Below are 24454 nucleotides of genomic sequence, written 5' to 3'. Positions count from 1 at the left end.
CGGACTACATCTCCCGGCAGCCCCGGCAAGGGGCGGGCACCGGCGGGGACGGGAAGGGCCGGGGCGGGCGGCTCGGGGGTCCCGGCGGCGCCTGCGTGGCCCTGCCCGGGCGGGGCAGCTCGGCCCGGCCCGGCTCGGCTCAGCTCGGTCCGGCTCGGCTCGGTCCGGTCCGGCTCGGCCCGCGGCTGCCCCGCCCCGTGCGGTGCCGGCGGGCGCTGCCCGGCCCCGCGGCGCCGCTGCCGCCGATGCTATGCCAAAGCCGGAGGTGTCCGCATCCTACCAGGAGGTACGGGGGGCCGGGCAGTGCTCGCCGCCTGGCGAGCGGGGACAGCCGGCGCTGTTGCCGTGAGCTCGGTTCGGCGCTGGGTGCCTGGGGCGGCAGCAGAAACGACCGGGTGGGTGGCTCGGGTGCGCGCAGTTCCGTGCTTTACCTTTGAACGTGGTTAAAATAGTGGGCAGCGGCTGTTTCAGGTGTGTGAGGTGGCTACTGCTGGCCCCTGTAGCTGGGGCTTGGTAACAAGGGGATGATTTGTCGGCTGTGAGAAATGACTTGGGTACCAGAGCTCCCGCTTCCGAAACTGAAGGACGCTTTATCACACTGCCAAAAGCCCGAGGCAGCGCCTGGTTTGCATATCAATGTACAGGATCAGCAACCCGACTTCCTTGCTCGTTCCTATCTCTCCTAGTAGAGACACCAGCAATTTGTGCCAGGTTCAGCCGCGGTAAAGAGTTACAGCAGAGCACTTTTGTTTGTATCTTGCAGGCAAAAGGAATTTTCCTTTTTATTTTCCTTCCTCTACGCGTGATGGATAGATGTGGCTCAGTTTTAATGCGTTCTAATTTAGTGTGGTACTGTCTGTTTAGTTTCAGCTTCTGGTTTTCTTGCCAGGCTAGAAGGCATTGGAAGGTGATGAATCAGCAGGTCAGCAAAAAGCCTGTATGAACAAGTTCTCCTTTTATTTAAGGGAGTTTTATCCACTAGGAGGGTTTTAGCCTGTGACTTGTGTGCTTGTACCTAGGAGAGGTACTTGAGAGAGTTAATGAAGCTGCATTAGTGCCTGAAGTGCAAATGGATGCATGGATGTTGAATGTTATATTTCCATCTTAAGTTACAGCCACTGACACTGCTCCATGTGTTTGGGTTTATCCCAAGCTGTGGCAGGAGTCAAGATAGACTGTGTGTGTAAGTGCAGCCCATCCATTCTTCAGCACCTGCAGCACTCTTTGTTGCTTCTGACCCTGGCAGGGAGGCTCAAATGGCTGGACTTGCCTTTTCTGAACTTCTTTTTGTCCAGTGCCTTTCTGTGTGCAGGACTGAAAAAGAACTGCTGGGATATGGGCAGGTTCCTGCTGTTGTTTCTCCCTTGGCTGCTTGTGCTGAACCCAGAGGAATGCTGAGTGAAGGTCTGCTCTTCCTGAGTGAAGTTTCATGCTCTTCCTGCCCTTGACATCCTGTCCTGTCTCTGCATCCTACTGCAACCTTAACCACCCTGCAATCTGTTTGGCACCATGCTTCACCCCTTTATCAAAAATACTGCATAGGAAGGTCTGGCCTGTGAGGGTGAACCTGGTTGGTGTGCTCCAGGTTCGCTGTTGGAAGAATCCCTGAATCCAAGAGGAGTGACAGGTGTGAACTGGAATCAGCTGTTCTCAAGTGATGCTGTGCTGGCTTCCCAGTCATTGGGATACTGTAGCCGGGTGTGTGTGAGGTGTTGGGTTTGTAGATCTGTGCTGCCTTATCTTGTAGAGTCAGGGTGCTGTGTGCTGCTCAGAACACAGTGGCTGAGCCATGCACAGCTCTGGGATCTTGGCGATCCCTTCAGGTGTTCAGCATCTGCAGGAAAATATAGTTGGTTTTAGGGAGCAGGTCTTACACTTCGACCTGCTTACTGCATCTGAAACAATGTTAGTAGTCCTGCTCTGGCCTGGCTGTCCTTTGTGCGTGAAAAGCTTGAGAAACATTGTGAACAGAGATAAGAAAACATAGTTGCATATTGTTTGGGATTTTTTGGTTTGTTTCTAAGGAGTGCTGAAATGTTGTGTTTTCTGAGTTTATCACAACAATCATTTAGATTGGGAATTACCTCTAAGATAATTTTTCTTCCACTTGTTGAAGAAAATTGCTGTAGGTCCTCTTGAGAGGATAGGAAACATTGCTTATTTTGTTATTTTTAAAACTTGTGTTGGGATCTCCTTGCCATCAGGAATAGAATTTACTTACCCTCCTAATAACCTCAGTCAATGAAGTGCCTGTACCTACGGAAGTCAGCTGAGGAGCTGCAGTGACTTTGTAACTTACATTTGTTGGATCAGCTCTGGTACAAGCAATTCAGATAAGTATAATTGGAACTGGTTTCTTAGCTGAGTTAGTGTAACTAATACAAGAGGTTCAGTGAGTTCTTGTGTCAGAGTAGCTTATTTTGGGTCAGATAAACAAACAGAACCAGCATGTTTCTACAAAAAGCAGAGTTTTTATTTTCCCTTATTTTAGGGTGATATTTGAAAAAGGTATCTTCAGTTGGACCCTGGTAAGTCTTGCACATGAGCTGAATTTTTAACCTACAAGTTACCTGTTCACTTCTTGCCTCATGCTATAGGAAATCATGCTTTATTTATGTACTAAGCATTTAAAAACAGCTGGGTAACTGCTTTCATCTTGCTTTGCATGGTGGAAATTAATAGAGAAATACAGCAGGAGGTGACGGAGACTTTATGTCAGACTTTGAAGACATAAAATGAGTGGAGTCTTTCCTAACAGGTGCTAATGACAATCTGGGAATTAAAGTTGGGTGAAATAAAAGCACTCCCTTATGGATACACGCACATTACTGTTGTGTAAGTTAGGGGTGTAGGGTTTAATAGCATTCAGCACAGCTGCAGCATTAACTGTGCCCCCATTTTCCTTGAAACAGGAACAAAGCTAATGCGATGTGCTGCAAGCTCACTCCTTGGTCTGCACTGGTGTAATCTCTGTGTCAGTTCCCACCTCGAAAGAAAACCTGGAAAACATACAAGAGATACTTTATCATTTATATTTTATAATGTATAAAATCTGTAGTGCTTTGCAATGTCATGTGATGCGTATCTGATGTGACAACCTTCTGACTCTGATGGAAGTGGCCTGACAGTTTGAGCCCAGAGCTCTGAATAACAAAACAAGAAAACATCTGGTCTCTGTTGGTGTTTCAGAAACACTGGCAGACTAATTAGTTGCATAACCACTAATAAATAATAATCTCCACAGTGAGATCAAATAAGGACCAGAAATACAGAGATGCTTGACTGCTGTCTCATAATGACCCAGCCATCTGTGTGGCTAAGACTGTATTTCAGTGCCTTGCCTTAGCACCCGTCAAAATGCATCTCATGCTTTTTGTACCTCTTTATTAAGAAGTGCTAATGCTCTCTTTGCTGGTATGTGCTGTGGTTTCTTTATGCCTAAAAATATATTCTTCAGTGACAGAATGAAGTTCCTGCTTGTCAGAGAACACTGTCCTAATTGCAAGATTAAAGTGTGTTGGAGCTGCTGGGGAAATAATTACTTTGAACCTGAATGGAAAGGTGATGTTATTGTTGAAGCAGCAGGGTAGAAGTAAGTGCAAGTCACTTAATTTTTGGCTCTAAGTCTACAGAAATGTGGCTTTTGTCTTGTGAACAAGTGGAACAGATGTTGGGTGCTCTTGGACTGAGGGCATGTTTTTGTGTGTTTGGTTAGTTGGAGCCTCTTTTATTTGTACCATAGAAATTCCAACAATTGCAAGTTGAGAGCATGTTTGGAAATTGAACCACTGTTTTAACTACACAGCTGAGTGAAGATGTGGAGCGAGTATCTGAAAATCCAACAGAGGAGAGAGAAGGAGATATGGAAGTTCATGAAGATTCCAGCTCTGTTATTTTACCAGGTGAGAACTATTGACCCAAAAATTACTGATTTTTAGGGCCTGTTAGTTGCTGCTGTTCATGGTATTGGTTATCTTGGTTTTGTTATTTTATTGCACTTCTAAAAGTAAACAAAACACTAATTTCACTGCTTATTTCACTTCACTAATTTCACTTACTTATTTTATCTAACTCAGTGCTGATGGAAAGCCAAGGAGGTTTTTCCAAGAGCTGATAGGAGAATATTTCTTTGCCAGGAACTGTGCTCAATCAAAACAGGTTCAGCACAGGTTCTGACTCTGAGGTAGCTTAGTATGTCATCTTCCTTTATGTTGTGTCTCACCTGAGTGGTAGTGGGTTGCAGGCAGAGTCCGTGACAGATTTACATGAGCAAGATGCAATATTGAATAATATTTTAAATAGATTTTAAATAGATTCTTAGACTGTTCAGGCTGCTTTTGGAGCAGTGCTAAATGGGCTTATTGCAGCTCAGGTGTGGGCACTGGGGTTAGCCAGCCTAAAAGGAGCATGGCCTAAATGCCTTGCAGCTGTTCAAGACATGTTTGTTTCAGCAGTGCAATTTTATGCATATTATTGTCCTAATTGCCTTGGTTGCCATCTTCTGGCATGTGACTTGCCCATGGACATTTGTAAGTGGTTATGTGTGCAACAGGGTTCACTAAAAGGCTCATGTTCACTGTGAGAAGGCACAAACAACAAGCTGTAGCGTTGGAGAGCAGCATGTGGCATGGCCTGAGAGGGCCTTTAAATGAAATGTTCATTAAATGACACCACACAGAACAGTCAGCAGGAAGCAGCATGGCTGCTTATCTCCTTTCTTGTGTTGAGTTTTAACATAAAATTTTGTGTGTTCAGCTGTATATCGCTCGTGACAAAACATGAAGTGTAACTCCAGAGTACAAGAACCTTTTCCTTAGAAGTATTGCCAGAAGAAATGGCAAATGCAGGGAGTATGGGTAAAGCAGTGTCTGTGAGTGAGCAAGACTACTGTGAAGATCTAAGGAGAACAAGATTTGCAGATTTGATTCTGGGAGAATTAGATCAGTCTCTTTCTAGCTGTAATTGGAAGAATCCTTCTATTAAAATTTTTAACATGCACAAGGAATTATGAACTATCAAATATCTAGTGACTTCTACCATGGTGGAGATGCAATGCATAGAGCTAGGCATGAGCATTAGAATATTAAATCACTCCACTGATGTTTATGCTGAGTGTGTGTAAGAATCACTTCAGACTGGAAGTGGGGGGAAAGGAGTTGGCTTTTTTCCCAGAACCCGAGATTGACCATCAGCAGACTTTCTTGTGAACTTTAAACTTTGTTTCTCAGTTGTCCTTGAAAATAAACTTTGTTTCCTGCCTGTAGTGGCCGTAAGCAGAGCACCGAATTCTGGTATGTGAAAAGGATGCACAGTCTTAGGTTGATTACACCTCCTGAAGAGGAAGCATCTGCCTGGCTGATCATCAAAACCAGAATTAACTGTGGTTTCTTAAGTCAAGCTGAGTTTGAGGCTTATTTTCCTCTCACATGATTGATCTTTAAATAAAAATTCAGCAAAAATATCTGCATTTTAAAGTGCCAATCCATATTCTGTTTGGTTACAGATGGTGAACTGGGTACCACTACCCCTTCTTTGCGTTTCAGCAAGACCTGCCTGAAGAATGTTTTTTCAGTAATTCTCCTGTTTATTTATCTGCTGCTCATGGCTGTAGCTGTGTTCCTTGTCTACCAAACCATCAGTGACTTCAGGGAGAAGCTCAAGCACCCAGTGATGTCTGTCACTTACAAGGAAGTGTCCTTTTATGATGCACCTGGTAAGACCAGTAACCAGCAAAATGAGTTCTTGTTCATGTTTTTCTTGGATTGTTTTAAATTTTTGGTGTCCATTCTCCGGAGCCCAGTGTGCATATAGTACTTTGACCCAGGTCTTTCATTTCCTCACTTTTAAATCTAAAGTTGTGTTGACTTTGCACAGAAATATTAACATTGTACAGGAGATTTTTGGGAGCTTTCATGCCAATAACATGAATGCCAGGAACTGTGGAGAATTATGCAACACTTCATAGATAAGAACTGTTTTCTGACTCTAGAATGAGTTTCTTTTACAGGAGAAAGATAATTCTCCTAAACTGTATCATTCAAACAAAGTAACACATAGGATGTGTATTGGGAGCTCAGTGCTGCACTGAGCAATGAGATGCCATTCACAGTAAAGAAGGGGAATTTCTCAAATCAACCACAAAATAACCACAATGCCACTTTCTACTTCCACCCTGCCTTGTTTACAACGTGGTATTACGTCAGTAGGCAATGAAAATGTGATGTGACTGCAGGGAACAATGTTGGCATGAAAATGCAGTGTAGCAGCAGAAACTGTTGCAGTTTGCAGGAGGAATTGCTCCACAGGAGCATTTTTTAATAGTGAGTTCTGTTGTTATTATTCTTTTTAATTGTCCAGCAGCCATTCGTAAGTAGAGCCATGGTAGCAAATGCAGCTCAGTCAATCATCAGTGAGTTTCCAGTTGAACAATAACACTTCTGTTTGAAGTGTTACCACATTTTCCAAATACCCACTTCCATAGTTGTGGCTGAAAGGTGTTTTGAGTTGTTGCCATATTACTGTCGTTAGTTGTTTTTTCTCTATGGCCAGTTAGGCCCAGCTCTGGAAGTAGTGCCTAATGTTTGGACCATATGAATCTGACTATAAGAGCAAGCAAACTCAAGCTTTCCCCTCCCTTTTTTTTTTTTTCCCCCTTATGAGCTCTTCATATAGCAACAGGAAGAAAATAAGCAGATTTTAAATAAGCAGAGCAGCATACATATAAATCCAAAAGTATTGTTGGAGATCACTGAGATCAGAGAACCTAAATCAATGTAGTCCTTTATTTTATTGCTCTGTTAAAATGATGAGATGGCAAGTTGAAATCATGGAGCTCTGAAGAAAGGAATAAAGCATTTGATATATGCTGAGTGCTTTGACATCTCACATTTCAGAGGGCAGGTCATCTCAGCTGTGAGTGAATTATATCTAATCAATCACTCTTTTTTTTTTTTTTTAAGTTTAAATGGATTATCTTCTGGCAAGCTTGTTAACAATAATAAACATGGCATAGGTGGTGTAAAAGGATTTTGAAGTTTGGCTCTTGAATTTTGCTAGCCTTCCAAAGCTGAGGTGGTCAAGGTTGTTTGAATGCACTGTTGGACTGAAACAGGAGGTTTATAGCATATGTGGGTTTCCATCCAGGTGGAATAGTTGCCTGCCCTACCCAGTGATGTAAATAATAAGGGGTGGCAGCAGTTAGTGAATGTTTGATAGCTTTGATTTTTATCATGATGTCACATTGACTTAACAGAAGATGCTGTATTCTGAAGAGCATCTTTTCAATTCTATTAGCTCAGCCAGTGATCTTTGATCTGTCATGTATGTATGGTATGGTATGTACATTATTTCCAATTAACACTTGACATATTAAATGCTGGTATCTGAAAACTAAAGCACTATATGTGCAGTTTGATGGCCCCTAACATATTGTACAGATTTATCTGGGGTTGAAAGAGGCTGATGGATTAGCTGCTGGCTTGTGGGAAGACTAGGGAAGCTTGGTAACTTCTATGAACCTTGAATCATTGTAACAGAATATGAACCCTGATTTTTTTTCAATGCATTTTGGGGATTCTGTCCTGATGCAGTTGGTGCTTTTGTCCTGCTGCAGAAGAATGTGGAAGTGCATGGTTTAATTTGATTGTTTTGTGGCATCTTAAGGATAGCTCAGTATCCCACGGGAATAAATTCCAGAATGAAAATCTATGTCCGCAGGAAGGAAATCAGTGCTCTCCAATGTTTTTTCTCCCCAAACAGGTATTGCCTTTTACCCAGGCAGGGCTCGGCTGCTCAGCTGCAAACATCATTACTACGATCACATTCCACCTCTGATAAATCCAGGTCAGCCAGGAGACATTGAATGCACCACTCAGAGGATCAACTACACAGATCCTTTTACTAATCAAACTATGGTAATAACAATATAATAGAACAAAGCTTATTCAGTGTGGGTTTCCTCCTCATAATCTTGTTGGAAAGTAAAAATATGTACTATGTGCCATAAAAAAATCCTTGCTTCTGATTTGGATTTCTCATAAGCCATCTGTCATTTTGTTTTCAGATATGTAAAAGACCCCAGTCAGTGTGTACATGTGTTATGGAAGATCAGCTGTCCTGTGGGTGTGTGCAGCACAAAACCTTTAATGGGATAAAATAAGTAATTTTTCACAGTGAAACTCTCACTTCATTCTTCTCCTACATGATCTGCGAAGCATTTTCCTTGATATTGTAAACCTAGCTTTGATTGAAAGCAGTATCAGTATCCATTAAAGGAGGACAGCTAATCTCTTTTTATGTTTGCTGGGAATTCATACATGAATTCCTGCTGGGAATTGCATATCATGTCTGTCACACTTGGAAGAATCTTAAATGGGCACCACGTGTTTCATTACACTGAAATGCTTTTAGCCAGCAAGAGGAGTGATTGAGTACATTGAGTGATGGTCTGTCTTAAATTGCCCTTAGAAGTGCAGGGAATCCTGCTTCTGTATAAACAAATGTCCAAAACGCACAAATGACCATATTTAATACTTAAATATTAATATTTAAATTTTAAATATTGATTTAAATACCTTTTTAAACTAAAAGGAGGGACTCAAGTGGCGTTCTTGTTAGGTATTTTAATAGATGCATACTTAGTAGCAGTCAATAAACTCTCTGTGTGTATTAGATTTCCATAGAGTATTAGTGCCAGATGGCAAATTAATGAACAGGAAATGAGGATTCCTTTGCTCCTCTCACCATATCTGTTTGCTTACAGAAGTATGCTTTGGTTGTTCAAGGCCCTCGTGATGTGAAGAAAAGGGAACTGGTGTTTTTGCAGTTCCATTTAAATGAAACAGACCAAGATTTTAGTGCCATTGATTACTTGCTGTTTTCATCTTTCCAAGAGTTTGTCAGCAGGTATGTAAAGGGGGGGAATGAGCCTGTGGCTGCATTGAACTTGATGTCACAATACGTGTGAAAGCAGGGCTTTTCTAGTAAAAATCAGGCAGGCTTGCAGGCTTTTATGATTTTTTAAAATATTTGGACTATGTTGATGTTTTTTCATGTCTTTGTTTACTAGTATGACCTTTAAAAAATGTATTGAGGGCTTTTTCAGTGACAAAAACCTGTTCTTCAGCTGTGCTTAAACTATTTGCTGCTGCATTTTCTAAAAGCTTGGAGTTTGTGCTGGCTTCCTGCTGTCTGCTGCTGTGGGTGATCAGGAAATGTGCTGTCTTGGGTACTGTGTCAGGGAAGTGCACCAAGAATATGAATATTTCTGTATGATTTGGGATTTTTTTAAAGCAATTACTATGAAGTCAGATCCCTAGATTGCTATGTTGTGATTTCATTGAAAGACTAACTGTTTATTTGCCTTACTTGCTTAATTTAATATTCAACAGAATGATGTAAATTCATATATGGGATTTTTGTAATTACTTTGTGTTGGTTTGACATTGGTATCATTGGAGTATCTAATCAACCTTCTAATTTTAGCAAGAATGGAATTAATCCTGTCTTGAACTTTCTTGAAAGACCTGCTTTTTTTTCTACCTTTTGAGAATAAATTTCATACTTAAGAGTTTAATTTAAATTCAATAATGTTCTTCTCTCTGAGATCCAGATTAAAAGTTAGTCAAGAGGTATCAGTCATAGTGACACCTGATAGAAAGCCTTAATTTGATAATAGATGCTCATTGAAAAGGGACAGGGAGTAGAGGACCTATGCAGAACAAAATTAGGTGAGGGGAGGAAGAGAACAGATTTTATTGCAGCAAGGCCTTCTCAGAGGCTTGGACACGGTCATACTGATGCTTTTTAAGTGGATCAAATACTGGAAGTGTTCAGACACAATACCTCTGGGTGGCCAAAGACCAGTTAGCTGCATTTGCCTTTTACAAAGCATTTCTACTTCAGTGAAGACATCCTAAGTCTTTAACTATTTTCTGTAACTGTACTGAAAAACCTCATAAAATGCTAATGTTCTCCATATTTTGGGCATTGATATTTTAGGGTGAGAGAATACCAGTTAAGAGTGGTGGTGTAGAAGGTGCTGCTTGTTCCTTATGTTGTTTTTGTCTGGTTTTATGGCTTGTGCTCTGGTTAGAAACGCTTACAGTGGGACCAATTGCAGCAAGGTGCTCAGTTCTTTCTGGACTGCCACACACAAATACTGCCTGAGACCACTCCTGGTGTTGCACCTGGCTCGGGGCAGGATGAACAGCTCAGTCTGTACATCCTCAGGCCTTGGAAGCCACATGGGAAATGGGGATGTTTGTTTGGGGATGCATCCTTTGTGCTCGCTTGAGGCAGGTAGTAGGAATGGGAGTTAAAACTGGTTTTGAACTAACCCAGGTAAATGGTAACATTGGCAAGGGGATGAAGGCCTTACTGGTAAATGGTCTGCATGTCTAGATGGAATACAGGAAAAGAACCAGCTGTGGCAAGAGGCCAGTGGTGTCTTTTTTGCAGTATCCTCCAAAACTTGATACAAATGGTATGGCTTGTCTTGCTCAGTACGGTGTTTGCTGTCCTGGCATGAACTAGCTGAGCTCAGGGCAGGTTGGGAGTTTATGCTTCTCCTGACTATGAAAAGTGCATGTGAAACTGCACTGTGTATATGGAGAGCACTCATTCTGTCCAGCTTCCAGCAGAAGAGAAAATAGAAATTATTTCTTGTTCATCAGCAAATGCTAAATTTAGCTGATGGGAAGTCTGGATTAAGACATCTGTAGAAACTGTTGTGTGTCCTTCCATACAGCCTCTAAAAAATTCAATTACTGGCCTCTGTTAACTACTTTTCCTGACAAAGTGTCTCACTGGTTATGAGAGCCCAGAATAACCCTGTGCCCAGAAGTTAATGCACAGTGTTATCACAGGTGCCACAAAGCAATAAAAAAATGGCATCTAAGGACTTGTATCTTTAAGAGATTTTTTGTGGTGTAGTAAGTGCTGAGGACTCAAGCAAGGTCCAGTTGTTTCTGTCAAGGGCTTTATTCTCTGCAGCTCTTCTGTTAAAATTGGATCAGACTCCATGAAACTGGCACTGCTCACTGGTTTTGTTCTGGTCTCCACAGAACACTGCTGCACTGTGTGCTGTTGTTTGCCTCTGAGCTAGAGGGAGATGCTGCTGGCTTCTTTTTAATTTTCTTTTTTTTTAAGGTAGTGGCAGCTGCTGTCTGTACCATATTAATTGGAGGGAGTGAAATAATGAAACCCTTGCAAATTACCCAAAATGTGTTGCTAAAAATACAAGTTCCTCTCCTGAACTGTTGTTAGGATAATGCATAGGGTTCAGAAGAAAATCCTCTGAATATACTCCTGATGAAACTATTGTTAGTGCAGCATGTTAAATAACTTATGGCCTTGTGAAATGATGAATACCAGTGTGAACAGATCAGAGATTATTTAAGTGTCTAAACAAAGCTCCACATTTATATCTCTGATTTGGATTGCTGCATGCAGAGAAATACAACACAGAAGGATTGAGACTTTTGGTACCACATCAACCTTTATTACATGCCATGGTTGCTTAACAGTTTCCTGCTCTGGGGAAACACAAAAGCAACAAACACAGATTGGGTTTGAACCATCAGTGGGTTTGGCTCTTGCTGTTGCATTGGAATCTGCTGGTGAGATGTCCTAAACTTCTCTGGCTCTCATGGGATGGTCCACAGACACTGCAGCACTACAGCCCAGTCTAGAAATAGTGACTCTCACACATCAAAAAAAAAGAGAAAGAAAAAAAGAAGAAAAAAACCCCAAACAGCAACAAAAAAGAGGTGTAGCCTGTGTGGGTTGTCTGTCTTTGGTGTAAAGAGGGAATTGAAAGAAACTGCCTGGAGAACTGTTTTTCAGCTTAAAATCCTTTTCCTGTCTTGTGTTCACTTGGTGGTGTGTGGTTTTAAGGCTGTGTTATTTGCCCTCTTCTATAATTTGTGCAAAGCTTGTGCCCCTCTGCTGTGCTCTTCCTTTCCACTCCCTTTTTTTCCCCACTCACTCTGCAGCAGTGGTCTGGATTATGGGGATGCCTCTCAGATCACTTCTCCAAAGATATTATTAATCCTTCTTTTTCAAGCCTACAATTACTGTTGAAGGCAAAGCACACTGCTGCTGTCTGCCTACCATGGAAGTTGTGGCTGTAACATTCAGCTCTGTGTCATAACTTCCTGCCTCATTTTTCCATGTTGGCTTGGAAAGCTTTTCTGGGATGCTGTATTTAGCCAGACATTAGGCATATGACTGGCTGGCAGAGTGCTAATTATGTATGTTCCTCTTGAGTGTCAAAGCACTCTGGTGCTCCCCTGTGCTGTCCCCTCAGCTGCTGCTCTGCCCACATCCCGAGGAGGGAAGCAGTTGTTGGATTAGGTGTTCCTGTGTCACTGGTTTGCTCTGGTGAGGAGCAGGCAGGCCGTGGGCTTTGTCCTTAGGCTCTGCCCACGTCTTTCCTGTGGGAGGTAGAGAAGTGCCATCCTGTTGGGGTCACAAAACAAGCCCCTTATGTCGAAATAAAGATATTCCTAACTTCCTAGAACACCCTGGGAACAGCATCTGTCTTGATAGGTAGCAAAGCATGTTAGTTTTTCTTTCCAGAAACCCTTCTCTTTTCTGTGCATGTGCACAGTGGAATTCTGTGTTTCAGTCCATTGCCTGAAGCCCTGACTTGAGAGAATGGCTTTGCTGGGTTTTGCCTTCCCATGGACACATGTGTATTCATCTAGTAAGCCTGAGCAGGTGGTGTGGTACAGAGTGGCCAACAATGTGATATTTATATCAGTGCAGTCCTTTTGGTTCTCGTATGCAAGGTACCTTGGTTTGTAGAAAGAAAATAAGCCCTGAGTTTAAAAACTAAGAAAAAAAGACAGGAAAACTGCAAGTCCAGTCAGTGCTGGACAATCTTCCTGATGGGCCTGTTCTGGGACAAGAGCTTGCTTCTTCACCTCTGCTTTACTTCTTTACTTCTTTGCATTTTTGTCCTGAAAAGCCAAAATACCTTCATCTCCTAAAAGACCCAGTCACGCACACCTTCTGCCTTAAAAGCAAAGAACACTCTTTCCCTTCTCCTAGGTAGATGGATTTATGCTGGATCAAAACCCTCCCCCTTCTTTTAAGAACCAATATACCCTGGCATATCTCTGCAACCTGAAATCTATCTTAGTAAAAATAGCCTTTAATTATTCATGACTTCTCACAGAGGTTTACCCCTTCTTCTCAAATGAAATCTTATTGGAAAAGTGTCTGCAGGGCTTATTTCACAGGTATGACATGAAAATGGCTAAAATCACAGTACTGAGGAGCTCCAAGTAAATAGCATGGTTAATTCACTATGTCCTGTGCAGCTGGTAGAGAAGAGATGGAGACCGGGTATGCCTTAAAGCTACCTCTTTACTACTTGCAGCATGAGGGGTGCTGGAAGCCTTAAAGGTTTACAGTCACAGTATTAAAAAATAAAGCCCCAACTGAAACACAGGAAGCAATCCTGCTGTTCTGTGGGCTGCAGATTTCTGTGATTGCGTATTGGGAAAACAGCCATGTTACTCCAGGTGGGAGGCTTACACCAAAGCTATGGTGTTTCCAAAATAATAGGAATATCCTGAATAGAAATTTTGAGGCATTTTAAGCATGTCTGCATTGCAAGTGGTTTATTTGGCAACCAGAAATGAGGTGAAGCACCCTGTCTTTCCTCCAGGCTCTTCCTGATGTCTCTTGCTTCTTAACTTGGTGATGAGTTGTTTCCTGAGGTGCTGGCTCTGCTCCTGTCTGTCCCAGAGGTGACAGATGAGCAGAGCTAAACTCTCTGTGAGGCAGAACAATACCTACAGGCAGGCAGAACTCCAGTGTCATAGGCACCAGGTAAGTCCTCTGCAGTTAAGGATGCACCAGTGAAGTGCTAATGAAATTAGCACATTAATGATATCAATGAAAACATCACTACACTCAATGTTTTAGATGCGTTGAATTTAGCAGGTGGAGAATGAAAGGAATTGTGAACATAGTTTGAAGTGCCTGTAGGTGTGACCTTCTCCTGCCTACATTGCTCGGTTTGGTCAATAAAATAATGCTTTTTCCTTTAGTCCAGAAAAAGCAAAATTCATGAAGGACTGTGAAAGTTCATACTCCAGCTGGAAGTTTTCTGCAGGCTTCCGAACTTGGGTCAAGATGTCCTTGGTCAAGACAAAAGAAGAAGATGGTAGTGAGACTGTTGAATTCAAACAAGAGGTAAAAAAAAGAAAATAAGTACTCATAAGGCTTTGGGAGTTTGTTTTTTGTTTCATTGCATCCATGATGCTCTTTGCACTGAGTAGTTTTGGCTATAGTTGCTCACACTGTTTCTCAGCAAGGAGGAATTTTGTAGAAGTGTAAACGTCTTGATGTGCTCAGCTGTTGGTATGGCCTCATGACACAGCTCATGAAAACATCTCCTACCAAGGAGGCCAGAAATCCAGGCCTCAAATGGGTTATGACACTTGTAGTCTGAGGTAAGGGTCCCAAGGGACTGACACAGAAATATTAACATAGAAATATTAACATAATATAGAACATACAGTTCAAGGTGGAGAACAATTGACAAAGGAATTGTCTAAATAACAGCTTCTGTTGGAAAGAGGTATTGTTTAGGTTGCCACTGACGCTAGGATGAGGAGGTAAACGTAAGCCTTGTATCCTTTGTAGCATTCTCAACTCTGCTTTTGTTTGGGTTTGGAATTTTTAGCCGCTGAGTGTCCTTAGAAACACGGAGTACCTTCTCTTTTTGCATTGTTTACGACTAAAAAATATGCAGGCGGAAGATGCAAACTTACCTGGAGAGGAAATGAGCTTGACTTTCATTCCTGTTCTGTTCCCATTAATGCACAGGGAAATAATTGTGTTTTGAGTTTTTGCTTCCAGTGTGGTTGGAAAGGAAGTGGCTCATCAGTGGTGAGAAATGAGAATGTTAAGAGCTGTCATTTGGTACTCTTGGAAAGAGTCTTCTGGGGGGAGAAAAATGAAGCAGAATCTTCAGTTCTATCTTTAGTTCTCACAGTTTAGGTGTTACATGGAACAGTCTTAAGGCAAGAGCAGATCTGTGACTGTGAAGGGGGTACACTCCTTCTCCGCTAGAGGAGGACATGAGGTAAATCTCAGACTCATGCAAGTCCCAAAATAATGCCTTGGTTTGGAAGAGAGGAAAGAATGCATCAGTCTGCTGCTGCCATGTAAGTAAGCACTGGCAGCAGCTGTCTGTTCTTCATCACCTTCAGCTCTGTATTATTTGCCATTTGGCAAATACTTTACCAATACAGGATTTTTGAAAGTCCTCTTTTGTGTGCCCCAGTCTAACAGGTCTCAAAATGGAAACAAAAGGCTGGCTCAAATTCAGAGAAAAAGCTTTTTGTGACTATAAACATCTATTTAGTTCAGCAGTTATCATCTGAGTAAGTGAACACTATTGCTGGTTTGGATTTTCTGTTTGTTTTGTGGGTTTGTTTATTTGTTTTTAATAAAACCTAAGAAACAGGCATCAGATCCCTATTAATAATACAGCAGAAATTGAAACAGCTCGGACATAAATTGCACTTGCTTTGTTTGACAGTACAACATCTGCTCAAATTGCACCAGGAAGTCCATTAGCCTTTCAAATCCAAACCTGAGAGCTGGCATACCAGAAAGATGGATACAAATAAAAGGTCAAACAGAACAGTCAGTCACTTTGTTAACTAGCCCAGCAGTCATTCATTTGTATTTTCTGCCCTTCCCATTGCCTTCATTTAGCCCTGTGTACTGTTTGTTTCCTGGTGTGCAGTTTTCTTGGATGAGTGTGGTCGGGGGACTGGTACCCTGCAATAAGGAAATGAGCTGTAGAAGTGTGGGGCAAGTCTGCAGCAAAGGTGTTTGACCAGAAACCAGGAGGTGGGGAAGCTCCACATGTTCTGAGTGGTTCTAGCTCGTGCTTTTGCGTTTCTGCAGCCTAAAATCTGTTCAGGGCTGGGACCGTGGAGAAGACTGAGAGAAACCCTGAGGTATCTGGAAAGAAACTGCACCATGGTAGATCAGAGGCTCTTGTGGCAGATCTTCCCCATAAAATGGGAAGACTTGTAAGGAGATGAAGAGAGTGGTCTGCTTAGAGACTTCCAGCTCAGCCATCCTCTGCCTGGAAAACTGGGCTCACAAAATGTGGAAAAAGCATGTTTTTCCATCATCTGTCTCATCTCTATGTCACAAGCCTGAAACAAAGTCATAGTGCTGCTAGATTGCTTCCAGTGCAGAATTAAACAGGACAAACAGCAGTACTCTTCTCTGTGCACACCAAGATGTAAACACTCTTTTGAGGTTTGGAGAAGGGAGAAGTCCTTCCACCACTGTGCTTTCCTGAGGTCACTGTGTGGCTCTTGGGCAGTTTGTGTTGTCTCCAAGGAGCAGGAGTCAGTTCAAACTGTGTTTGTTGGTTACTGCCTGTGTAAAAACCCTGTGTAGTTCCCCACCTAGGCTGGGGGCAGGTTGTACAATTCAAGTATTTTCCCCAGGGCCCGATGTCTTAGTATGTTCCTGGTTGTGGCTCTTGAGACTCTGGTTTCATGTGGCTGTTACACAGTCTAGTATCCTAACCCAGTTCCCTGTTGGAATTGTGTTACAGCTCCCTGCTGGGCAGCATTAGTTTCAAGTGGTGACCTAGTTAGTGGGCAGTATTGGAAATACAGGTTTGGTTGTTAACACCTGGGCTTCTTTCCTCCCATGTTCATTCTGCACTTGCTGTAATGTTCTAGTTTATTCTACAACCCATTTTCAAATAGAAGGAATCCTCCTGCTATCATTATGTGGTTCTCTGGAAAATAAAACTAATTTAATGGGCATTCATGAGAACTTTCCAAATGTTGTATTACTGCAAGTAAATGGATTTTGGAAACTGTCCCCTCTTGAGAAGCAATGTAGAAATGGTATTGTAGTGTGATACTGAGTTAGAAATAGAAAAATAATATGAACAGAAGGAGGAAACTGCCCTTGCCATATTTTGGCAGCCCATTGCTCTAGGTAGAAGAGAAAGGCTGTGGCAGAAGTCCTTAAATAGTGTGGTATTTTCATCTTACAGGCCTTTTCTGTTGCACAGAAAACTCATTGTACTGCTGAAGAAAGTAACCTGCACTTTTGTTTCCCTCTCCCCAGACCAGTGTGGTTAACTACATTGACCAGAGAACTAAACCAAGGAGTGACCAGCTGTTCTTTGTGGTGTTTGAATGGAAAGATCCTTTCATACAGACAGTTCAGGACGTGAGTAACCCACTAGTCCCTTCTTGAATCACTGTCTGACTCTGCATGCTCGTGGTTTGTGCGTGTGTGCACTTGCCTTTGTTACCTCACTGCAAGAAGAAATGCAGAGAAAAGTGAGAATATTTGTGAAATTTCAGTGTAGGCTCTTCCTTATGGCCAGTAATGCATTCTGTGTGGAGGTCAGGACCATCTGATGCTTTTCCTTGGGCTGGTGACACTCAACATTCTGGCTGCAGCTAGAGGTACATGTAGCTAAGAAAAGCACCTGTCCTCCTGTGTTCTAGCAAAGGGAAGCTTCAGGTGAGGGCTAAACTTTTTGCTTAAATAAGTCTGCTTGGGTACTCTGATTTAATGACTTTTTTTATTAATTGACAAGAAACCTAGGCTGAAATAAGAATAATAAAAATAGCCTGGTATATTTTTTATCCATTATTAGAATAAAATGTGGTATTACAGTTACCTGACAACAAAGGTCCAGCAGCAGCAAAATCTACAGTGTTGGTGTTTCTTTGCCCAAAACCAAATGAGTGTCAATGCAGACTGTGTGGGACAGGAGTTGGTCCTTTGCACTCCTGCACACCCAGCAGAACCCAGGCACCTCCTCGGTCTTAGGAGCCCCTATTCCCGCACCTCTCACTCCTCTCTACCTATGTGGAATCAGATAAAGGGACTCATATTTGTCATCTCTTTCAGATTATCACAGCAAATCCCTGGAACATGATTGCTCTTCTTTGTGGTATCTTTCTGGCCCTGTTTAAGGCAGCAGACTTTGCTAAGTTAAGTGTTAAGTGGATGATCAAAATCCGGAGAAGGCATCTGAAGAGGACTCGTCAAGTAACAAACCACATAAGCTGAGACTAAGATTGCTGTTTAACTGTTCATAGCAGGAGGGATAGAAAATAACTGGAATAAACTGCAATCAGCAATTAAAGCTGAAAAACAGGTATGTTTTCTTCCAGAGAGATGCTGGCTGGAGAAACCACCTTGTGAACTGGCCTTGGAACAGCAGAAAGAGCTAACTCTAGGACAAGTCTAACAAACTCACGCTTTTGTAGTCCAAGTTTAACAAGTTTACCTCAATGTATGGAGGAATCAGGAGGAAAGGAGAGAACTCACTAATGTTCAGAAAGTCATCACTGTAGTAAATTGTGAAAAAGTGGACAGTGTTTGAATGTTTCTCCAACAGACCCTTTAGTTTCTGCATCAGCTGTGAGCTGCTCCCATAGCACGGTAACTGCCTTGATGGTGCTTAGTGGAAGGTAAAGTACTCTGGAAACATCCTGGCCTTTCTTCTCCAAAGTATGTTTTAAAACAAAATACACTGGAATTCTATTACATGTCATCTTTAAATCAAAACACAATGACTTTAATATTAAAATATACTTCAAATAATCTGTTGTGTGCCTTCTTTGAAACTACCTGCTCTCAGGTTTGGAAGAGCTTTACAGGAGGGAGTGTCATGGCATGAGGATAAGGTGAAAACCACTGATCAGTCCAGCCCAAAGCACACTCAAGCAACGGGACAACCTGGGGGCCTGAGCTGGTGGTTGATAGCAGAGTCTGTCTCAGGCTGTTGTTTATGCCTCTTTCTGGCAGTCTTTCCTAAGGAAGTGAAAAATAGTCTTTCATCAGCAGGGCACGGAACTGTGATTCTCTGTTCTACAGGGAATGCCTGCTCACCAACTCTGCTGGGGTGCTGGTGTCTTTTTCTTCCTTATAAGTCCCTTGTTACTTGAGATGCCTGACTTGGCCGTGTGGAGTCTACAGGGAGCAGGGCACCACTGTGTGTTTGCTCTGAAGGCTTTGCTGCAAGGATGCCAACTCATAGTTTGCTTCTTCCTTCCTCTTCCAGCAGAGGAGGAGTAACTGTATCAAAAGTACCCCCTCACCTTTCTTCCTTGTTTTTGGCATCTGAGGAAGCTTTTTGGGACAAAATTTCTTTCAGCTGGCTTCCAGAGCAAATTAAGGCACTGCATTGACCAGACAGCCTTAAACAGGGGAAAAACAACTTACTCTAGTAAGATAAAGTAGTGGCACAGGCTGTTTGGGGGAAAATGTTTAATCAGGGAACAAAGATGTTTGTATGGAGAACAGATGGAGAAAGGTGGGGTCCAGTCCTCACCTTCAGTATCACAATGATGGCTCCTGAACAGCTCAGCAAGGGAATGAGATTAAACTGGACAAGACCAGCAAAGGCCAAACACTGCATGGTTGAAGCAAGAAGAGCTACTCCATCCCTGGGTGATAGGGAGCAGGATAGAAACCAGGCAGGGTGCTGGGGGATGGATAAAACCCCCTACCTTCAACCTTTCCTCATCAAGAAACCCCCCCACTGCCTTTGCTATCAAACAAGCCTATGCTATGACAACTGAGCTTTCTTGCTGCCTGCCAAAGGAATACCCAACTGTTCCCTGAACACATGATATTACAGCAGCCATTTCTTGGATTTTACAAGGAAAAAAAAAAAGAAAAATTGGAAACAATTTGAACCAGTTCTGATGGATCCTACTGCATTTTTTCCTTTTTTGCTAATGAAGTTAGAGAAGCTAAGTTGGAAGACATAGCTGAAGCTGTGGGGTGAGTAGAAAGCATAGTTAAATAAAGGATAAACTTTTTGCAGTATGCACTATCTTTTTCCTCCCAATAAACTCACACAGCAGTCCACTTCAGTCACTACATCTCAGCTGTCAAGATGTTTTGTTTTATAAGGAAATGTTACAAGAGCAGGCCAGTGATCCCAGCCAAGAAGCCTTTCTTTTACAGGCCTATTTATAGGAGCAGTCCTGACAGCAAGTGTTGCACAATTTGGAAGGGTATCTTACAGCTCCTGTTGTTTTTTCTATTACTTAAGCCTAATGTCCTTATTTGTAACTAATTTGTAATTATAACTCTGGGAAAAAACTTGTAACAATTCCAGATGCCACTGATTTGTTCCTAAAACCTCTGCAAGGTGTTTGGTTCCCCAACATTTGTGTAAATTATTTTCATTTAGGCTCTAGGACAGCTGAACAAAGTTTGTCACACACGGGGATCTTTACTCTTCTAAGGGCAAAAAGGCACTAAAGAACTAAACCGAGGTGAGCTTTGCCTGTGTGACTCTCCTCTCCCTGCAGGCAGTGCTAGTCCCATACCCTCTGTGAAACAATGATTTAGAGACAAGTGTAATACAGTTGACTCAGTGTAGTAGGGACTTGCCCACTTTTGCCACTCAGTGAAAAGCCACATTGGACAGTTAAAAAGGTTGTTTTCAACAGCCATTCTAATTCTCCTGGTCTTCAGAAACACAAAGATGTGAGGTACAGCACTAAATACAAACATAAAGACTTTATTGAATGCTGCTCAATTCCCCAAAGATCTTTCATTACAAAATTTTTCCACACAACTGCAATTTAAGAGATTGGAATGGTACTCTGATAAAAGATGTGAAAAAATACTTGATCAAGTAAACAGACAAGACTTCTATTGTCAACTTTCCACCTTTAAGAAACAGACTGCATTTTCTTTAAAGAAAACAAGGAATAATTTCTTGACATTCTTTCCTCCTTACTGAAAAAAAAATATATACTAATGCCAATTTTGGTCTCATTCTTCAGTCCATGAAATGCTAAAACTAATGCAGAAACATCCAAGACGGGTCTTTCTTGGAGACTGCACCAGTCTGGAGGGTCCTTGGGCTGATGAGGAGCATCATTGATGGGCTCTCCAGAGGAAGCTCCATCCTCAGCTGTAGCAGGAGGAAATCTTTAACTAGCCCAGGACCCAAGAGGCAGCAGGAATGGGGCAGAGGCACTGGCCACCCCAACCTGTTGCAGCTGATTCTCTCCCTTCCTTGCCTTGTTTCTAATGTGAGCATTGTATAAATCTAAATCTGAATCCAATCAGGAATTCAAGGACAGCTCTGTATCAGAGTTCCTTTCAATGCTGTAAGGGGCATACACTGAATATCTCAAGTTACTGGTAACGTACCTCGGTTTTATTTGAGAAAATACAGCACAACTAGAAGCCTTTTCTATCATCTTAACCAAAGTATGCAGCAATGTGAAAAGCACATAAAAAAAACAAGGAAAAATGTGTACATAGCAAACTATACCACCTATGTGCAACACAATCAAAAATTCAAGTCATAATTCTCACCACTCCCATAATTATTTCACTCATTAAGGATGATAATTCAGTTCTATGAAACATTGGAAGTGACAGTATATCAATAATTAGACAAATTTACAATATGTTGTGGTAATGACATCACTTAACTGCTGTATTTAAACTCAAATCTTTACATTTGCCAGAGAAAAAATTGGCTGTTTCCATTATACTGATGAGGTTTCTTTTGCAAATCTTTATATATTTCAAAAGGGTACAAAAAAAGAATGTCTGCCGAGTAGAGGTGGTCATTTCTTTTATTTGGCACTTGTATTGTGTGCATTGAGCACGTTGTGAGTGCTGTTCTGCTTCTCTGCCATCGCTTTCTTAAGCTTTAACTCCTCCAACCTCCTCCACAACTCTTCACGTTCCAATTCTTTCTTTTTCTCTCTGAAGAAAAGAGTGAAAGATCAATTTCAGATGTGTTTTAAGCACAATCTGGAAACATAATAACTTAACTGTGACTTGCATCTACTAATTCCTCTTTAACATTTTTCTCCAAAGCTATTTTTAGAGGCAACTACAGTTTCCTCAATTAACAAGAGAGCATAACAAATAAGTAATGGTGTGTGGTGAGACTGTACCTTTGCTCCAGCAAATGAAAACAATTGCTGTAGGGTGGCTTTGCACAGCTGGCTTCTGTTTTAAGGAGGTTTTTTATCACATGCACACAATTAAGGGACTGAGAATCTTTGTTGGGGGGAAGAACACAGCTACCATAAGGAGGGTTGGGCAGTGGTCTCAGCTGGCCACAAGTCACCAGTGCCCTGCCTCCCTGACTCCAACGGTGCTGCTCAGTAGATTAGTAGGGTAAGCAATGATTTTGCTGAGCTATGAAGAGTCCAGCTCCATTTTCTTCAGATACCTGAGGCAGCACAGCCAGCAGCAGCTGAGACCCATTTCACCACCCAGGAAGGAGCACAGCCCCTGCCCAGGCAAGATGGGGAGCTCAGGCCTTTCCATTGCCAGGCACCACCTCACGCACAGGACAGCCAGCACCAAACAGCTGCACTACAAGCCCCAAAACCACAACAGCAGAGCAACAGCCAAAATCACAGCTTGGATATATCCATCAGTGGGAACCTGGAAAAAGACTCAGTACCTTTGCCTTTCTGCTTTGTACGAGCTCGTGAGTTCATCAAAAAGCTTGCCGTTCATTTCCATCAGGGTTTTCAGCACATTGTACACCAGTGCCACAATGGTTCTGGAACAGAAGGAGCACAGCCATTAGATTTACTCAGTGACAAAATCAGCTTCAGAAAACAAGAATTTGATTTCTTTTTTGGATTCTGAGCTTCTTCTTCAAGATAATACTGTAAGGTCAGGGAGTTTCTGAAACAAAATCCTTTCCATTTTATTAATTTACAGAGGAAATTAGAGTATAGTTAAACATTTTTTGAAATGGCTATTTAATCTTAAATTCCTGACTTCTGTAATTACACAGGATATAATTATTTGTGCCGTGGCTGTACTTTAAAGCCATTCAATTATGTGAACCTTTAATAAACCAAGTTTTAACAACAACTCTGTAATATTTGAGCAATGAAATATGAGAGTCTAGAAAAATAAAACTTCTGGCTCATAGCTTCAAGAAGGCAGCAGACAGACCACAGGCTTAGGGTGGTTTAGCACAGCAAAGCCCTCCTTGCAGTGTTTCTGGGCAGCAGGAGTCTTGCTAGAGAACTAGAATCAAGAACATCAGATAATGGATTTAGGTACCTCAGTTTCCTTAAGAAACTCACCAACTTGAGCAACACTGGCTGTGTGTTACATGGCTGCCTGTATTCCTGCACTACCCTTCTTTTTGTGAAAGTATTCATATTTCAGTAAACCACCTTAAATGTTGTGTTATCTCCTTTAAACCCATTCATATTTATACAAAGAAATAAAAAATCAATGAAATGAAACATTAAAATGCCTGTCATTAAGTTTAATCACTAATCAAAAAGTAGGTAAACTGTCTTCCCTTTCTTCTCCCTCACTAGCAGTTCCCCACTGACTGCAAAGCTGCAGCCCTGTGACCTTGAAAAAGGAGTCAAAAAATTTTTCTAAGGAAATAACCAGAGAACCAGGTTTGCCTTTTCAGTGTACTCTGTGTACATGTCCATCGTGGCACGAGGAAATCTCCCAGCTGTTCAGCAGAGACTTGTGCTTGTCCATTCAAAACGCACAGTATCCGTTGCCTGTTTATACACTTGTTTTTAAAATTTGATTTGTTTTTTTGTACCCTGGCTTTCATGTGGTTTGAGGTCAAAAGCTTATTTAAGGTTTTGGTTTTCTGAGAGGAAAAGTTGGATTTTGAGCAAGAAGTTGAGCCCATATCAGACAACCAGATGGATAAAAGCATGTTTTGCTGCCCTCCCAAACAGATTAGAATCAAAGGATTATACTTTCTTCCCCAAACTTGCTTGTCCTCAAGTAGGCAATTATCCTATCTCTTTTACTTCTTTCATAAAGGGAAACATCTGCCTACAGATAGGGAAAGAGGGACATCCTTCAAATTTGTTGAGGTCCCAAATACATTGATACTCCAAGGACTATTCCCCAAGGTTTGTATTCAGTTTGCAACTAGACACACCATCTAGATAAACCCAGAATAACTGCAAAGCCTCCAAGGGCTTAAAACAGGACATCTGGTTTACTGCAGGGCTGTGGCAAGCTCCTGCTGATCCTGGCTTTTGCCTGTACAAGCTTTATATTCTGCATACTAACTTGAAACTTAATTCAGGGTGCTGGTACCCAGTATACTTCAATACCATTGCTGCTTCTTTCAAACACGGGAATACCAATATTTAACTTGTGGCACTAAATATAAAGTGAAGTAGTCACTCATTTCTCAGTCCTACCATCCTTAGTAAGGGTTGCTCCTCTCTGATAGGATCTTTTTCCCTTCTTATCTCACTGATCAGCAATAAATACTTATGAAGACACAGACAATTGTATTCATCTGAAGTATTAAAGGACAGCAAAACAGAAATAGAAGCAACCCTTGGAAATGGTTTTGGTCCAAGTAGCATTAATTTGCATTTTGAACTAACACAGAGGATCAGATGTAATTACAATATACAAGTCCATCATC

General features: G+C 41.9%; 2 protein-coding genes across 4 annotated transcripts in view; one reads left to right on the top strand and one right to left on the bottom strand.

The window, feature by feature from the left end:
* Positions 1–76: 76 nt before the first annotated feature.
* PACC1 (proton activated chloride channel 1) lies at positions 77–18629 on the top strand. Of its 3 annotated transcripts, XM_058834057.1 has the most exons (9): positions 89–286; positions 2492–2528; positions 3806–3902; positions 5504–5713; positions 7759–7913; positions 8762–8904; positions 14061–14205; positions 17128–17232; positions 17926–18629. In XM_058834057.1, exons 1-9 carry the CDS (start codon positions 246–248, stop codon positions 18085–18087), a joined length of 1095 nt encoding a protein of 364 aa, XP_058690040.1. In that variant the 5' UTR covers positions 89–245; the 3' UTR covers positions 18088–18629. The 3 variants fall into 3 exon arrangements, with proteins under 3 accessions (XP_058690042.1, XP_058690040.1, XP_058690041.1); XM_058834059.1 differs by lacking the exon at positions 2492–2528 and having other exon boundaries at positions 77–286; XM_058834058.1 differs by lacking the exon at positions 2492–2528 and having other exon boundaries at positions 153–286; positions 3743–3902.
* A 1912-nt stretch (positions 18630–20541) lies between these two features.
* The window catches only part of PPP2R5A (protein phosphatase 2 regulatory subunit B'alpha), a 42517-nt gene continuing 38604 nt past the window's right edge, over positions 20542–24454 (bottom strand). The window contains exons 12-13 of the mRNA XM_058834056.1: positions 22478–22579; positions 20542–21765 (exon numbers count right to left, since the gene is read on the bottom strand). Coding sequence (XP_058690039.1) covers positions 21633–21765; positions 22478–22579 — 235 coding nt within the window. The 3' untranslated portion in view covers positions 20542–21632. The remainder of the gene's footprint in view (positions 21766–22477; positions 22580–24454) is intronic.

This window comes from Poecile atricapillus, chromosome 3 (genome assembly GCF_030490865.1).
Source record: "Poecile atricapillus isolate bPoeAtr1 chromosome 3, bPoeAtr1.hap1, whole genome shotgun sequence".
Classification (NCBI taxonomy): Eukaryota; Metazoa; Chordata; class Aves; order Passeriformes; family Paridae; genus Poecile; species Poecile atricapillus.
This window is presented reverse-complemented; position numbering and strand designations above follow the sequence as displayed.

Coding starts and splice junctions, on each gene's coding strand:
- PACC1 (XM_058834057.1), top strand. CDS start 246: ATGCTATGCCAAAGCCGGAGGTGTCCGCATCCTACCAGGAG. Junction 3,903..5,503: donor CAGCTCTGTTATTTTACCAG/GTGAGAACTATT, acceptor GTTTGGTTACAG/ATGGTGAACTGGGTACCACT. Junction 5,714..7,758: donor GTCCTTTTATGATGCACCTG/GTAAGACCAGTA, acceptor CTCCCCAAACAG/GTATTGCCTTTTACCCAGGC.